The sequence below is a fragment of the Electrophorus electricus genome, chromosome 5 (genome assembly GCF_013358815.1).
Source record: "Electrophorus electricus isolate fEleEle1 chromosome 5, fEleEle1.pri, whole genome shotgun sequence".
NCBI classification, from domain to species: domain Eukaryota; kingdom Metazoa; phylum Chordata; class Actinopteri; order Gymnotiformes; family Gymnotidae; genus Electrophorus; species Electrophorus electricus.
Genome location: NC_049539.1, coordinates 17,233,191 through 17,250,304, shown reverse-complemented (window position 1 = coordinate 17,250,304; position 17,114 = coordinate 17,233,191). Strand labels below are relative to the sequence as shown.

The 17,114-nt window shown below is 42.3% G+C and overlaps 1 protein-coding gene across 3 annotated transcripts in view; it reads right to left on the bottom strand.

Moving 5' to 3' along the window:
- The window catches only part of LOC113576916 (netrin receptor UNC5D-like), a 114,522-nt gene extending 99,355 nt beyond the window's left edge, over positions 1-15,167 (bottom strand). For all 3 annotated transcript variants that reach the window (XM_035526293.1, XM_035526294.1, XM_035526295.1), the window contains exon 1: positions 14,848-15,167. In XM_035526293.1, the coding sequence (XP_035382186.1) occupies positions 14,848-14,932 (85 nt within the window). In that variant the 5' untranslated portion in view covers positions 14,933-15,167. The remainder of the gene's footprint in view (positions 1-14,847) is intronic.
- Positions 15,168-17,114: the final 1,947 nt, after the last annotated feature.

Below are 17,114 nucleotides of genomic sequence, written 5' to 3'. Positions count from 1 at the left end.
TCAGTGTGTTAAAGACTAGCGAGCTGCTCTGCCCAGGCAGAGCTCGCGTTCTAGTCTCTCATCCTGAGGCTAAGCAACTGGCATGGTGCGTGGCAAAAAGGGGTCCTTTCTTCCCGCTGCCAGCGGACTGCTACGAAAGAATGGGCAGATCAAAACATGCTTTATGTGGCTTAATTTAGCCTCATTCAGTCCCATCTCAAGCCTGCCCCTCCATCCCCCCTGCTCCGTGGCGACCTGTAAGCTTCAGCCCTTCTGGAACAAAAGCCAGAGACAGTGAATGTGCGGGGAATGTGCTAGTGACAGCTAATGTGCCCAAGATGCTTTCTTTACTGCATAAATCATTTAGGGAGTGATTCTCTCTGTCAGGGCCTGTTTTATGCACTCAAGACAGGGCCAGCAGTGCTGCATGTCAGAAAGAAAGGAGCCGCGTTTGTGTTTTTCTGCTTTTCTCAGAATAAGAAAAAGACGAGATCAGGGGGACTTGCTGCATGGCTCCGTAAGGAGGTTTGGTTCCACATTCTAGCCCAGCAAGTCTTAAGGAAATATGCAAAATACAATCCATTAACCAAACATGTCAGTACTGGGGAGCTGTTGATCATTTCTAAATTAATCTCTTTGTTGTGGTAGCAAAATTGGACTCTCCCTAAAAGCAATCCACTAAAAACAATATACCACCAAATGAAATCAAATGAAACCTCTAATGGACAAACAAGCTACTTAGTTTCTTTCAACATTTCGTCCTCAGTTGCAGCTTTGGAGACACAAAGACAGTGTGGCAGGGGCCATCTAAAGGCACTAGAGCAAGTGCTCAAGGGCAGATATGACCAGGGGAACATCTCACATGGCCTGCACTGCTAGCTGACGTCAGCTCCAGTCTCCACCGAGTCGCTCATGGGGCATTCTGGGGATGACTACGAGCACATTCTGGAAACAACGTTTAGCGGAACAGTATCCACACAGAAAGTTTGCCATCTCAATCGGCTGACAGGTCCGTCGACAGCCCTCGCAACTCCTATAAACACTGTGAAAATGCTAGACTAAATTATTCTTAGAGCTACGACGCCTCCTCTAACCACTGATTCAGACCCACTTTCGCTGCTCTGTGGTAGAACATGCAGTGGGAAAAATGACAGTAACAGCCACAGAGGCAAAAGTAACCATCAAATTTTCCAGGCAAAAGGCAGCGATCATGCCATTAAAATGATTACACCTCTTTTCCCACTACCTCGAGCATACCTAGAAAGCTCGCATTTAAGCTGATCTCCGGTTTTGGAGAACTATTAGGCCAGGAAAAGGGCTGCACCAGCAATATCCGCCTTGCACATTAGTAATAGTCTAGCACGGTGATGCTTCACGTCAGGCCAGTGTGAGTTCCCGCTGCCTCCTCTGCTGATCATGGCGCTGTGCAGCACTGGAGGAGGTTTATTTGGAATTATCCACTGAAAATGAATAAATGCCCCATCTGGGCCCTGTTTCTCCTTGGGCCACAATGGTGGGGAACTTGGAGAAAACTGATGGGTGTCCATCTTTTTGGTGTGTCACAGTTGTTGTCCAGGACAACATCTGCATACACCATCCAACATGGCTGGAAAAATACACAACATTCCAGTTCGAATTAAGAATCAAAATTGCTGGCATGGGTGCTGCGGTATAGAGGGATGCACAATATATCGTTTGTTCATTGTCATCATGATATCAGCCTTGGTAAGAGATATATTGCTGTAAGTCATAATAAATTAACTTTATAACAAACCCCTAATATTTTATAAAGTGCTTTATGCATCCTGACCAGTGAGTGGGTGTTTTGATTAATTAGGCCATCCATGTATATTATTTTGGTCAAAACAATACAGGCTCTATAATCTCAATATGATATTTTTTCCCATATCCAGCAGCCCTAACAGTTAAGTCCCAGTTGGTTTTGCACAGAATGAATTAGCCCTTTCTGCTCAGCCAACAGCTACCGCCCAAAGCTTGAATTTAAAAGGGGTTCAGCGAATGAGAAGAAGCATCTAGTGTGTGAGCTTTGTCCATTTATAGGTTAAAAAAGAACCACAGCACAACAGGCATGCTCATCATATCAAGGTAAAAAGTTTCAGGTGCTTGGAACTTTCTTAGCCAAAGTATAATTTAAAATAAGACTTCACTAACTGAGATCAACACTTATTACCATAACATTTATTACTTCTAGGGACCTGTTGCTTGTGAAATCCATAAACAAAATACAGCAGGAAATGCAATAGCTGATCAGATGTTGACTGTAAGCAGGGTTGGGGGAGTTTTCAACCAGGTGCCTCACGTTGTGCTCCTTTTAAAGGACCAATCAGAGTGAGAAAGAAGGCTGCTTACACCCAGCATGATCCACACTGAACTGCATATTACTCATCATAAGCCACGTTCACTTTACAACGGAGCGGAGATGCTGCTATGGCAACCATAAATGCACTGGCCTTTGGAAATAAAAAAAAAATTGGCAAAGTAGAGAGAGGTTGAGTGGTGTGCACTGCCACTTTACGTGTTTGCAAAAAATGTGACCAAAACATTATGGACAAAGCACACAAACAAGGATTACATTTGCTCCAAGAAATGTACAAAATGTGAGCATTTGCAGCAAAGAGCCAGCCAGGCTCAAAAAAGGCACCTTGCTTCAAAGAGGGAAATATATATGGTCAGTTACTTACAAGGACATGACAAAACGTCACTGGGTACTTTTCAAGGAACTCCAGAATACCACCCAGCAGACTCAACAGTCTTCAGAAAGGCTGTCAATGATATGCGTGTTTGACTCTTCCAGTATGGCTGTCCTCATTTAGTTAATCTTCACAGTCTGAATGTAGTGCATGAACCTATGAAAAGCTAGCAGGAGTATGTGAGAAACACCTTAGAGACTGATTTATTTCACATACAGAGGCTCCATCCTATAGAAAAATACAATAGGCTGCCTGCTTTATGACTCCCTTCGAAGGGCTTCCAAATGTGAGACATTAACATATAATAATTTATTAAATTTAGCTCAAATGACAGGATTCCGTGAACATATTTTAACATGCAGTTTGAAGCCTGTGCATGTTTATGATGTTCAAATTCAAAAAACTTTGAAAGCACAGAACTACTGTTGTACCTAACTGTTGGACGTAACATCTGTTACAACTCAAAATATTGCCTATCACAAAAACCCATCTCACTGAAACAAAACAAGAGGGCAGTAGGTGAATAATGCAGGAACATAATTATAATGTGCACTGTGTCTGTGAGCACTGCCACCATAGGAACCAATCCAGGTTGCTCACCCGAGGGGTCTCAGAGGGACCTGCATGGGGCACAATGACTGCTGACATCATGGAGAAACATGAGGACATATGTGGGGTAAGAGGTCAAAGCTCAGTGCAGGCTGGGTGATAGGAAGCAGAAGGAAATAAGTCTAATCCATGTGCTCCTGTTCAGCACTGCTGCGACACTCTTCACCGCTTTCCGCCTCCTACATCCTGGGTTCCAGATTTCATTCCGGCCGCATCTGCCTGTGCTCCGTGCCGGGGCCACGCTTGATGCTCAAAGGGCCAATTACAGCTCAGAGCAAAAGCAGAAATCGACTTTTAGCGGGCCGAGGCGACTCCGGGTGCGAGTACAGCGAATAATGATGCCGGTTGCAGCCGCCCCAGTGGACAGCTTTGTGCTAATCCATGCTCAGATCTGCACTGTGTGTACTATCAGGAGGTCTGGACTCGGCCAGAGCGGCTTTCCATCAAACGCTGCGCTGTGCACAGAAAGCACAGAATTTCCATTCAGCTGGATAATGATCCTCTGCAAGACCCTACACACCAGTTCTGTCTTGTCCCGCAAAATTCATCTTTCTCAAATCACAGCAGAAAAGGAAGCTGCAGATGTACAGATGAACCTACAAACTGGCATAAAGGCATCAAGTGGCATGCATTCCTGATATAAAAGGCACTTTCTGTAATACACTGCATTGACAGTGTGCAAGCTGCTTTGTGTTAATAGAAGTTTAAAGAAAACCGAAGGGCATCAATGTGGAAATCTGGTTGTGGGCTAGTCTGAAACAGCCTCGCAAGAAATCCTGCATCAGCCATGCTGACATTTAGGCCCCCCCTACATCTGCAATAACTGTAGCAGATTTGGTCTCATCAAAGGCAAGCAGTGATGATGACAAAGGTGGCCTTTAAGGGGGCCTTTGACTGAAGACAAGCCAAGGAAAGTAACATTTATCAAAGTCTGATACCAAGGACTATAGCCGCTGTCACGAATGTCATTTATCAAATTATTTCCCAACTCCAGATATCAAAAGCACAATAAGTATTAATTTATATATTCTTTATACATCCAAGATATGGCAAAGATTGTTTAAAGAAAAGATATGTAATGTTTATGCTTTTTGCTTTTTAAAAGATATGCTTAAATGAAACTAAAGAAAGAATAGGTGTGACCAGTTTTTGGACTGGTACTGTACAGTAAATTCCAGCACTTTCTAATGCACTGTGAACACCATGTAGCTGACTTCTTGTGTCTCTGACAAGTCCCTGACCAAAAAGCACCTTCTCTCTTTTCCGCGTGATGAAGCCATGGTTCTTCAGCAGCTCCGTTCCCATTGGCTGCCCCATCCAGCAGCCCCACCCAGCAGGCCTGCCCAGATGCCCTGCCCACCCTGCTGCAGCCACACTGATTTGAAAGCCATCACCTTGTAATTATTTTTACACCGTGGCTGTCCTTAGTGAACACTCTAATGGCATAACGCCCGCCTCGTTAAATGCAGACTCTTAAGCAATTCATATTCTAATTGACTTAGTGGGCTGCCAACAGAGGATCAATTACTGGACCATTCCTGTGAACACAGATCTATCCACCACAGACAATGGCAGGCAGACAGACTGTTTTCCTATGCAGAAGAGACCTTGTTAAATTATCTGAGATTAGCATAGTGTTAAGCACATAGTCGATGCAATTAGTCTTGGGCCAGTGTTCGTCAAGGTCTGCACATTAATTTAATGATTTACTCAGGTGAAGCATCAGTACAGATGACTAGATCATGCTGCCTGAAAATAAACTTAATATAATGGTAAATTAAACTGGAATCACGCAAGAATACATCTTATTAAGATAGATATGCATATTTCTCTGCATAAATCTTCCCATAACTTACCTTTTTCCTGAAAAAAGGGTAAGTCTTTTGAAGATTATCAAATTGCTGCCAATGCCATATAAAACATGCAGGTCAAATGTCTTGAGGTATGGTTAGAGATGGTTAAGTGACATTTATTCATGCGGTCGAATAGAGGACAATGTTGATGCTCAGGCAACAAGTCTCCAAAGATATTTCAGATGGTAACAGCTGGGGGAGCCCAGCTGTCTACCCAGTTCAGATAAGCAGGCCCCAAACGAGCGCTGCTGCATTCATCCCGTTTGAATCATCCCCCGGTGCTTGAGAGTCAGTGATACTCGCAGTGCAACTTAATCACACAGACCGCTGAGTGCCACTAATTTCTCCTGTGCTGTCCGTGCCATTCCACGGACTCTTCACCCGAGGAGCAGCAAATGTAACTGGTCAGAACACCTGGGGATTCGGTAGCTCTAGTCTACAGCTCTCTGCTGGGATCAGAAGAATGTTTGGAGCTCCCATCCATAAGATGCAGGTGGCAGGGAGCCAGGGGCCAGTTCCGCTCTCGTGCGAGCCCATTCATCAGCAAGAATCAAACTTTAAGCATCATGGAGCCAGCTGGGAATTGGGAGTTTAAATTCATGAAGAGGCACAAAGGGAAAAGATTAAATAAGTGTCGGGGAGTGAGTCTTAATGGTCTGCTCTTAATCTCTCGGAAGCTGCACAAATATGCAAGAGGGAGGACAAAGTGGAGAAAAAAGAAGAATAACAATTTCCATTTAAAATGCAGTTTCTTGGTCGGTTCCTCAGGGATGCCGTTTTTTCCTCCATGTCAGTTCTCAGTACCAGGTGTTCAGGTGTTCAGTATTCTTCACACATTGGCTCAGGTGTGTGTGTGGAGGTGGGACAGAACAGAAATGAAAAACATTTGATCAGATTCAACTCTCAAATGCACAGTTCTTGGGGCAAGGGAAGCACTAATTTTTAAACAGAATATATAATTTCATGTATAACAAAGATAATTGTACCTTTCATCACAAGCCAAGGTATTATATCTGTGCATTAGAACAGCGCACCTGAGCTATAACAAATCGGCAGTCGGTCACAACTCCTCTAAATGGAGCTCTATACGACAAGCATTCTGTTCCATCTATACCTTGCTCGACATTCACCTGTGATCTTGAAGGAAAAGGTGACATTTTCAAAGGCTCCTAATTCGTGGTGTGATGCTATATTTAGTAGGAACTCATTAGCAACGCCATAAGCCCTAGTAATAATGAATCCACTACACCAGCTGAAGAAGTTGAAAAGATTTGACATTTTTGCATCTGAGCTAATAATATACACTGAAGGAGATGTGGGGGTCTTGAATATTTTAGTATTACAAATAAACCATACACTAAATTGTTTGGACTAGAATTTACACTTTAAATTTGTATGTTTATGTGTTAATTTAACACATATGCCCTAGCACATAAAGCCCTAGTCTTGATATAATTAAAGTACTGCAAATTACAGCTGCACAATACGGCCACAATATTATGGTTTTTTTGCTGATAATTAATAAGACAGGCTTATATTATTTTGACTACATTTATAAGTCACCATGCATCTTAAGTCTGTATGATGGTATTACATCTACTTCACATAAGGTTGCATAAATCGGTGAACAATTTCACACTTTAGGTGCCAAACCCCATAAGGCCCTTTGTTCCTCAACAATGTCCACAGATCCACCTGTAACATGCCAATAGCTTGGGTTTCAAATGGGAACATGCCTTAGCTATCAAAAGGACAACGACAGAATCCATTAGAGTGAATAACAGCAAAAGTTGAAGGCTTATAAAACAACTGATTTGGGCCATGTGCCAAAAAAAAGGAGATCTCATGGCCTTTGCTGTTGTAATTACAGTCCTCTAGGGAGGACTCTTCTCAGGATCCATCTCCTCTTTCGTGGTTGTTACAAAACAAGCTCCCAGATTAATGTTTTCACAATTTTTTTTTTTTTCCAGAGCACCTAACTAAATATTCAGTTAGTTCGCTTGAGCTAGCTAGCAGCATTCACAGTCTCGATTAGGGGACAGGCCACATTAGCCTAGCTCCTTAATTATCAGGGATAGAAGAAGCTCATTAGTACTGTTTCATAACCCATTACCCATTTTATCTGTGAGCAAAATAAAGCCTTGAAAGCCCAGAGCTCTTTAGCTCTGGCAGGTCATGTGGTAGACTGAGTGGAGTAGGGTGCTAGCAACACTAACATTTTTGGATTTGCTTGCCAGGAAACACACACGTTATCACACTACTAAATATGTAATTAGCGCCAGGTAAGAGCAACTGACAAATACTGTAACGGTACATTTAAGTTGTTGTAGCAGGCTGGATTCATTTTCAAATAATGAATTATTATTTTAGCAAGTCAATCACAATTACTGTGGGCTGTGCTGCTGTTGTGTATTTACATTTATATAGTCTGGTGTACTGTACTGCATTGTGCAATTACACTTATGTACTGTAGTGCATTTACACTTTATAGTCCTGTGTTTGTGTTATAACATACAGGACCAGAAGAAATCTCATTATTCAAATATACAAATTTACAGCTCTTTTGCAGACAGTCTTATCCAGAGTGACTTACATTTTTATCTGTATGACAGATTGTGTGCTTTTTGGGAATCCAACCAATGACCTTGGTGTTATGAGCACCACACCACACTTGCTCAACTAGGTAAGCTACATGATCCTGTCCTCTACAGCAAATCCACAAACACCCTTGCCGACAACAAGGATATCGGAGTACTGCTGGCTGCACGGTGACACCCAAAATCTATCAAAAGGGCAATAACAGGACAATGGGCTGTGTTAGAGAAATTCAACAGATTACATGAAACAAGACCAATGAATAACAATGATAGATCAAGGCCCAAAAAGAAGCAGATTTGGGCTGTGTGGTGGAGAAGGTTGGGCCAGTGGCCTCTACTGCTCTGATCAGAATGCTCAGGGTTCGTACGTCGGTGCACATGAGCACGACGGCTTGGACTGTTCTTGGGATCCATCCCTTGCTTCTCTATCGCTACCAAACAAGCTCCCAGATTAATGCGTCCTCTAAATATTTAATAGCCGGACTGCAGCTTACATTTCTGCCTCACTGCTCTCAATGAAGTGCTTATTCCAGACAGCATAAATATTTCAAACTGCCCCATTAATTATTTGAACCCTGCATGCACAATCAATGTGTTTCCATTAATTATCCTTTATTCAAAATTCATATTTGCCTGCTCGCTCATTGAGATATTTACACAAACAAATGACATCGCAAAACAACTCCATCTGCATTATTAATACCAAGACACGCTCCTCTAATAAAATGCCACAGCAATTAGCGACACAGTTTAGGACAAAAGCTGGATCTGAGGCATGACACTGCTCGGAAGAGTCGGCTCGTACGATTGCTGCCTGTGTGTATCTGGTGTCCAACCTTACAAGTCAGCCTAAGATGAAAATGTCCTGCGGCATTCGAATACTGATCACGTGAGAGAATGGTTCAGGTATGTTCCATTCCATGTCTTAGCGTGAGCTCTTGTTGTGCTTATGAGACAATATTCACCCCTGGATCAGCAGTGGCTTTTATCACTCAGCAAGATATTGGATCACTCATGCAGAAGAGAAGCGGGTGGGGCATGCGAGTGCAGCAACATCAGAGAGATAGCTTGTCTTCGGCATGTGGTCTCCCGATGTTTTCATGTCTGTAAATCACCGCAATCGTGGCACATCAGGTGAAGGACACAGGACACGTGTGCTGTCTTCACAGGCGTCGGTCAGGCCAAAGCACAACAGTCTTGAGCGGCGCTACCTTTGCTCCGGCAAGACACAGCAGGCTAGTCATATCCGATCCTGCAAAATTACAGCAATTCAGCTTAGCTTTGGTCCTCCCCCAGTTTCTTGCACTCCTAAATGCGGCTTCAAAGGCTCAGGAATTAGCACAAGCCACGAAGTGGGTGTAGGTTCAAGCCAGAGAAGCCACACGTGGGTGTCCTCAGGGGGCACGTGGGGAGGGGTTGTGATGTCGGCAAGAGGGGGCGAGCCCGGCCTACAGGAAGCTGTGCTTCCCGCCACCTCTGGCACTGGTACAAAAACAAAAGAGTGTCAAAGATCGAAACTTGGAAACGGCGAAAACAGGAAGGAGGAAAATAACTCAAGGGCAGGCCAAAGAAAAAAATTAAAGTGAGAATTTCTTTACCCGAAGCAGCTAGATATGCAAGGTATGTAAAATGGACGGGTTGTGGGAGTTAGAGGAGGTTTCAGGCACCACTCAGGGGACCTCAGGAGGAAACGAAAAACAAACAACATGGAAAAAAAAAAAACAGACCAGAAATCAATGAACGGCATCACGATCAAAGTTTAGCACACCTCTCCCCCACGTGCACACACACAGACACATATACTTAGCAACCCTTTTGAACTGTTGTTATCCAACCCCACACAATTGTATCCGTTGTGTGTGGTTCAGTACAATATGCTTCTCTATAAAAGCATGATTCGGCTTTAAGTAAACAGAATCGCACCGCAATCTATACAACGAACGCAGATTGGATTAAGTGGACTTCAAGAACCAATTACATGATCATGCTGGTCTGTGTGTGTGAGTGTGTGTGTGTGTGTGTGTTTCTTTCCCTCCCCCAATTTTACTCACACTCCCTGGCTTGCATGTCAGCTTTTCTCTCCCAACTCATCTTCTCTCTCTCTTTTTCTCTCTCTCTCTCTCTCTCTCTCTCTGCATATGTTAGAAACACAGCTTAGCTTCCATATGTTCAACACAGACTGAGAGATCAGGCGGGTGATGGAGGGCTTGTTGACGTGGTCACACTGATGCTGATGCATATGCATCAATCCGTATGTATGTATGTGTGTTTGCATCCATCCATGGTTTTCCACTACAGCTGGTCATCAGTATGATCCCAGCTTGCATGTAATTCAGCACTTGAAAACACAAACAAACCACTTAAGAATGATTGGGCTTTAAAATGCATAATGAAAGAAGGACTCCACATTTCCAACCAAAGGTTGGTGCAAGAAAATACCTTTTAAAACACTATGGAATTAAGACACATCGCATCTTGCATCCCTTTTCTCTGGTGTGACCGCGATCTTGGAAATGTAACAAAGCCACATCTGAATAAACAAATCCATCAGAACAAACAAGGAGAGAAAGTCTATGGCCTGTTTTTACAGCACACGATTGAAACGAAGTTATGGTTGGTGCGTTTCACAGCTCCATAAATAGTGCGGACAAAAGCAGGCAAATCCTAGCATCCTCGTGCCCGCACGTCTGAGAGCGAGCCACTCACGAAGCACTCTCGTAAAGAGTTTGCTTTATCCCTCCGCTGTCATCGGTAATTGCAGCTGGGGTGGACATCAAGATCTCACCAAGGTATGCGGATACAAAAGGCCTAAGCAGCCGTCGTGTTTTGAGTGGACCTGTCATAAAGCAGAAACTCAAACTCAGGCTAGACAGACTGTTTTAAATGTACATAATGTCCCAACTATATTGTGAAGGACAGGTGAATTAAGTTGGTAGTCAAAGCAAGGAAACTAGACAGAAATACTAATATGCATGTAGGCACACATGCACAGAAACCAAAAGCAGGTGAGAGAAAACAAAGCACTCGCAATTGATTTGATTGTATCAATCTTAAAATAGGCCATTTGATAAATCTTAAAATAGGCAATTTGATAAATCTTAAAATAGCCCATTTGACCAAGGATGAAAACAGTGCTGCTAAGCATGAGATAATGAAATACACCCCCCTTCGCACATCTGCCCCGCCCGCCTTAGCAGTGATAGACTGAGCTGGTTTCCAGCAATGCTGCTGTAAATCATGGTGTGTGTAGAGTGAAAGTCAGAGCCATTCTCTCTCTCCCTCTGTCTCTCTCTCCCTATGCCGCTTTCTCTGTCGCTCTCTCTTTGTCTGTCTCTCTCTATCTGTCTCTCTCCCTCGTTCTATTCAAAATAAAAATGTAAAGATGGTGGCTGCTTCTCTATACCATTTCCTTATATTCCTTTATCTGGACTGCAATGCAAACCCGGCCCACTGTGCTGTTTCTTATGGTTCAGACTCTATGTGAAATTAAACAAATATGCATACAGACAGATAGAGAAATAGAGAAAAGACAGACACACCGATACACACAGATGGATAGACAGACAGATAGTCTTATTTGTGGCTGCCTGCTATACATTTAGACATTTTAAAACTCTGAATTTACTGAAACCATCACAAGGTCAACAACCTCCTCTGACAAGCATTAGCTAAATGGACTGGCTATAATTCACCTTCTGTTCAAGAAGAACTTTTGCAAAAAATACCTTTTCAAAAAAAAATGAATGGTATGATCACCTGGAACAGGTAACGCTAACCTACCTTTAGTTTTCTGTGAAAGCATATTCCCCCAGATACACACACACACGCACACGCACACGCATATCGTACTCTACCATGCAACATTCTTCATATTTTCGTTATTGATTTTCACACTCAATTAGTTTTTTGTTTTTTTTTCCAGTGGGCTGTAATTATCATGGAAAGGCAGAGAAGAGGCTGCGGGCACCAGCCAAAGGGCAGGGCAGCAAAGCACACAGAAGACAAGTCTGGAAAAGTGGACAATGTCTGTCTTATCTCACACAGCCACAACAAACAACTCATATACTCATATCATGTTATAAATAAATATGAATATTTTAATATGATGGCATTATTCTTTTTAACATGATTGCCTCAACATGTTATGGATTTCTCCAAGAAGTTCAGGAATGCAGGCATTTACTCCCATAATTTTAGATGTCTTTAAGACACTCTGAAGTATCTGTTGAGTTTGAAGTTGGTTTGAAGGCTCCTCTAAGTCACTCTACGGGTGGGGACAGATAGAGACGGATGGACCAGGCAGCCCCTGCTCCACATGATGGAATACCTGGGTCAGGAGAGGCTGCCTCACACCCTGCCGCACACCCTCACGAAACGAGCCGACAGTGCCGCCAATGGACGAGGCCTGGCTCCGGTTAATGGAGTGCAAAACAAAGGAGTTTTCACTCCTCCCACGGCCTGAGCTGCATGCAAACCACCGGCTAGCAGCAGGCGAGAGGGCGGAGTGAAGGCGGGAGCGCACACAGATCCTTTCTGTGCTGGGTGCATACCGAAGCATGCACGCAGAGGGCCGGCGGGCAAGAGGCGAATAGACAGAGGTCACGCGCTGCTGTTCTTAGCTCTTCTGCCAGCATGAGCAATCATCCAGGTGTGGAAGACAGGTGTATCCGCCACCATCACTGACCAGCAGCACGCTGATAAGGCCTGGGAGTCCACTTGTAGGTCACATGTCCACATCCAGAGTTATCCGCTCTTCCACCAGGGTGCCGCATACGTAAGAATTGGCCATTACATGCGGGAGGGCAGCCTGACTCATAAATTACCCACCATTAAGGGCCAAACGAGGGCAAGTCCAGCTAGCTCAGCCCACGCAGCAGTGACAAGATGGCAATTCCATTACTGCGCAGCGGCTGTGTTTCGTCTGCGGATGTGCTGTTGTTTGGTTTCATTTAAATGTAAATTTGCACGCACAAGCCTGAGCGCATAGCCGCGGTGTTCGCGAGTGATGGTTTTCATGATGGGTGTGGTAACAACGCAATCTTTTCGCATTGACCTTCACCCAATGGACAAAGGAAAGCAACTGTTCATGTTTGCCACACTTTTGCAGTCTTGGAAGAACCATGAACCTACACAGGAATTGTAATAAGACAACGCCCTTAATGGGTATGTGTGTTCCCATGTGAGTAAACAAAATTGCCACATCTTTGGGCAGTGGAGTGATGAACAATAAATGTCATGTGAAAAAAATGGGAAAGAGATTGAAATGGAAGCTGGGGGTGCACTGGGATAAGACGAGAAGGCCTGGACAGTGCTTTAATCATTTACCTTCCCTGATTCATGGTATGAAGCTCTAATGTGAGTTTTTTTTTTTAGTCCTGAAAGTGAACAGCAGGCCAATGGAGCATTTGGCCTGGCTACATAAGCATTTAAATAGAGAAGAACTGATTGAGATCAATGTGTAACCTTCTACTTACTGCTTTGCACTGATACCCTTGTGGGATAAAACAGCTTGTCAGCAACTTACTGGCAACTTCCTGACTGGAATAGTAGGTTGCAAATGTATCCTGGGATGTTTGTTTGTTTGTTTGTTTTTTATACAGACTAAAGCAAAGTCATGAGCTACATACCCTATAAGCCTAGTGATTTTCTGTGGATTTTTTTTATCTGAGCTCTTATTGTCAAAGTAAATGTAAAATATAATACTAAATATAATACAGTGCTAAATTTCCATTACGTTAATTCAGTAAGGGCGTGCCATCAGAAGGCGAGACGGGGGTGGGACGCGCACACGCGGGCCGGGACTCACGGAGATGCCTTTTTTTCTAAGTTTCATCCAGACCACGCTGAGATTGTTAAAAGCAGCCTGGCACGGGGAATAAATCTCGATTTCTGACCCCACGCGTGAGCCGCACTCCTTGCGAAGAGACCGCGCTCAAACGCATCGATCTCGGCACGTCTCCCACAGCGCCGTCTGAAGGGCAGCTCCTGAAGGATACAGTGTATATAGCACAATATTGCAACTGCCTTTCTTACAGTTTTGGATACAGTAGCGTTTGAATGTTTCTCCTGGTTTACTCAATGTGGCTGTGTGATGTAGACTGTGTGAGCAGAAAAGCAAAAAAAAACACTTAAAAAAACATTTAAATGGAACTGCTATAACGACTATAAAAACTGCTGCGGTTCAATATTCATTGAAAGCTAAACAAATGAGACATTAAATAAGGAACAAAATCAATTTCACAAATTTCATCAGAAATGTGCCCTGTCGGAAACGCACCGGATTAAAACCAATGAGCTAATCGGTTTAATTAACGATAACGTCTTCTGTCTTCTCATAGCCCACCTCGTGATAATACCTTCACGCAGGTGCGCTAAGAAATACGCCACAAAAACAACGTCGAACTACAAGAGGAACACCAGGGGACGGTTCTTAAACAGAAACGGTTCCTGTTTTTGTACATACAGGAACATAGCAGAACTTTGTTCTACAATAAATACCACAGATGATTATCCTTGCAGGAGGAGTATAGCTCAATGATTGGAGGTGATTCAGTAACGAGGTGGCAGGCAAGACATTGATTAATTGATTAGTAGTCATAAAACACGTCGCGCAGTGCTGTCGATAGAACAAAAGCGAGTAATTCTACCGCAATAAGAATATATTATCGCCTGTTGCATCTTCTTATTGTCAGACGTACCGGGCTACTCGATTCTGAGTAGCCCATTTTACAATGAGAACAATAGCAAAACACTCTGGGGAATGCGTAATTACTTTCTCCCGTCAAGAATTGTTTGCATAGCTATTATATAGATTAGAAATATGAGCTACTTGTTTTCTATATTTAATAAAATCGAATTATTTCAGTTTATAGTTCATGCATCACCAAACTAAAATCCAGTCACCACCTCGGCAACCGACGAGCATGTCCGGACTTTTCAAGCGGCTAACTGTTCTCTGTAGAGGACCGCATCCACAACATGTGATTTTTAAATGATTTTCCAACAACAAATAGACGACGTATGTACAGGTACAAAACGAAATAGTGTTATAATTGTATTAAATACTGCCAAAATTCCGTTTCTAAATGCTGTTCTTACCTCGGGCGCTTTCACACTTTGCGCAAAGAAAAAGAACTAAAACGACGTCCAGACAGAGCCGACGTCCGTTCCTTGGAGTTAGCATTTCTGTTTTCTTTTCCTCAGACGCGTTTGCCGCAGACCATTTCTTTCCCCCTTTTTCAGGCTTTGGAGAGCGCTGAAGAAACGGTTTCGAAACACAGCACTGAAAAATGCTGCACAGTCTGTCTGACTTCACTGACTGAAGCGAAAACTATCGGCGACATTTCTTTCGCTCCCAACTTCTATCGCCAGAAAGTACAAACTACGCTCTCACCCAGGTCTTGAGTACCTTGCCACAGTCTTTCGCACTTCCAACTGTCATGCGTCTGCAAGCTAAGCTGGCCAATGGCGCAGCGCGGTGGGCGGCGATGAGTTCGCAGCATCAGTATCCGTTTTAGCTGTATCACGCAGCAAGCGCGAGTGGCAGCGCGCAATTACGCGAGAGCGAAGCTGTTGCCTTGCCTCCCTCAAAGAACAGCAAATTAGTTAGTTTTTTTTTTTAAATATCTTGTTAGAGGTGGTTTTGATATAATCACAGTCAAAGAAAGGCAATAAAAGATCATTAAGCCGCTCTTCGAGGACCTAAACTCATCAAACATTGACATCAAATATTAACTCGTTTCTTTTTCTAACCAAATTCAAGAAACCGATGCGATTGTTATATGGATATTGCGTATGTGCTGATAATGACATCAATAAAGCGAAAGGGAGGCGTCCTGAACTTTGTGTTGTCTAGGCGCACTTATTTGCCGTAGACTATTCTTAAAATCAAACACACACTCACCAGAAACACCTACTTGGACCTACACAGACAATAATATACAATTAATTTTTTATATAGATAAATAGTTGCACGGTATATATACTGTACTATATACTGTACTATATATATATATATATATATATATATATATATATATATATATATATATATATATATATAAATAATTGCACTGTCTGCTCATTTTGTATTTGTCCTGTCCTGTATTTATTATTGTTTAGTTAATGTTAATTTAATGACATTTTGCACTATATTGGACTGTTTGCACTTGTGTAGCATGTTGTCTGTTGCACTGTTGTTTTTGTGTTGCACCATGGTCCTGGAGGAACATTGTCTCGTTTTTGTTGTGTACTTGTATATAGCTGAAATGACAATAAAACCTCTTTGAACTTGAACCTGAACTGTTGTCCATCATTTGACATGTGCAATTCATCAAGCATTGTCTAGCTGACACTCACAGGTCAGTTTTTTGACCACAGTACCACTGCTAGCTAGATGTTGTTTGTCAACACAACAATGACATGGTCATTGTGGTTACTGGCACAAGTTTGTCAGGTGCAGCTGTGTTGCTGGGTTTTTACATTTTAGTGTCACTGCTGTGTTAAAAGTGGTCTGCCATCCAAGCAGTGGCCATAAACTGACCACTGATAAAGGATTAATTAAAGATAGCTAAAGACTAACAGTGCTCTACAAGGTGTTTCTAAAGGTCTATGTATATTATTGGCAGTTATTACATTCATGAAGGTTAACATTTACATTTTCGTGTGTACATCCATCAAAGATTCACTCTTGGATTTTGTATAGTAAAAAGGCTGGTTTCTTTCAAGAAGAAAAAATGCATTAGACTATATATATATATATATATATATATATATATATATATATATATATATATATATATATATATATATATATATAAAACATACAGTAAGCAATTGTTATATATAGACACAAGTTATAACATAAATTATGATTTTGCTACCATATAGTAATCTGACATCTTGGATAAAAGCTATACTGCAAACAATCTTACTAGCTGTGTTGAGCTTTAAAATATATCATGAATGGGCAGTTATTGTTTTCATTGAAGAGTAAATAGATGTAACAAGAGTCAAGACTTTTAATTTGTTACATTCAGAAGCAGACAGCTAAAGAGACATCTCAGTGGAAGGATGTTCCATTATCTACTCAGTTATCTCGCTTTTGAATCTTTATTCAAAGACTTATGCCATTTTTACTTTTTCTTTACCATTTTTTTTATCAAATAAATGGACCGTCAACATGAAGATGATTTCATGACAGTTATTCACTTTATTCTTGCCTACAGATATAGCATATGCATATATCCAGTCCTGCAGAACTTTCTTCATGGAGTAGAAAGTGATTTTTTTCTTTACTGGGGTGGGAAGGTACACCCTCTGTACTCTATATAATCTACCAGTAGGAATATGCATACCTGTAATAT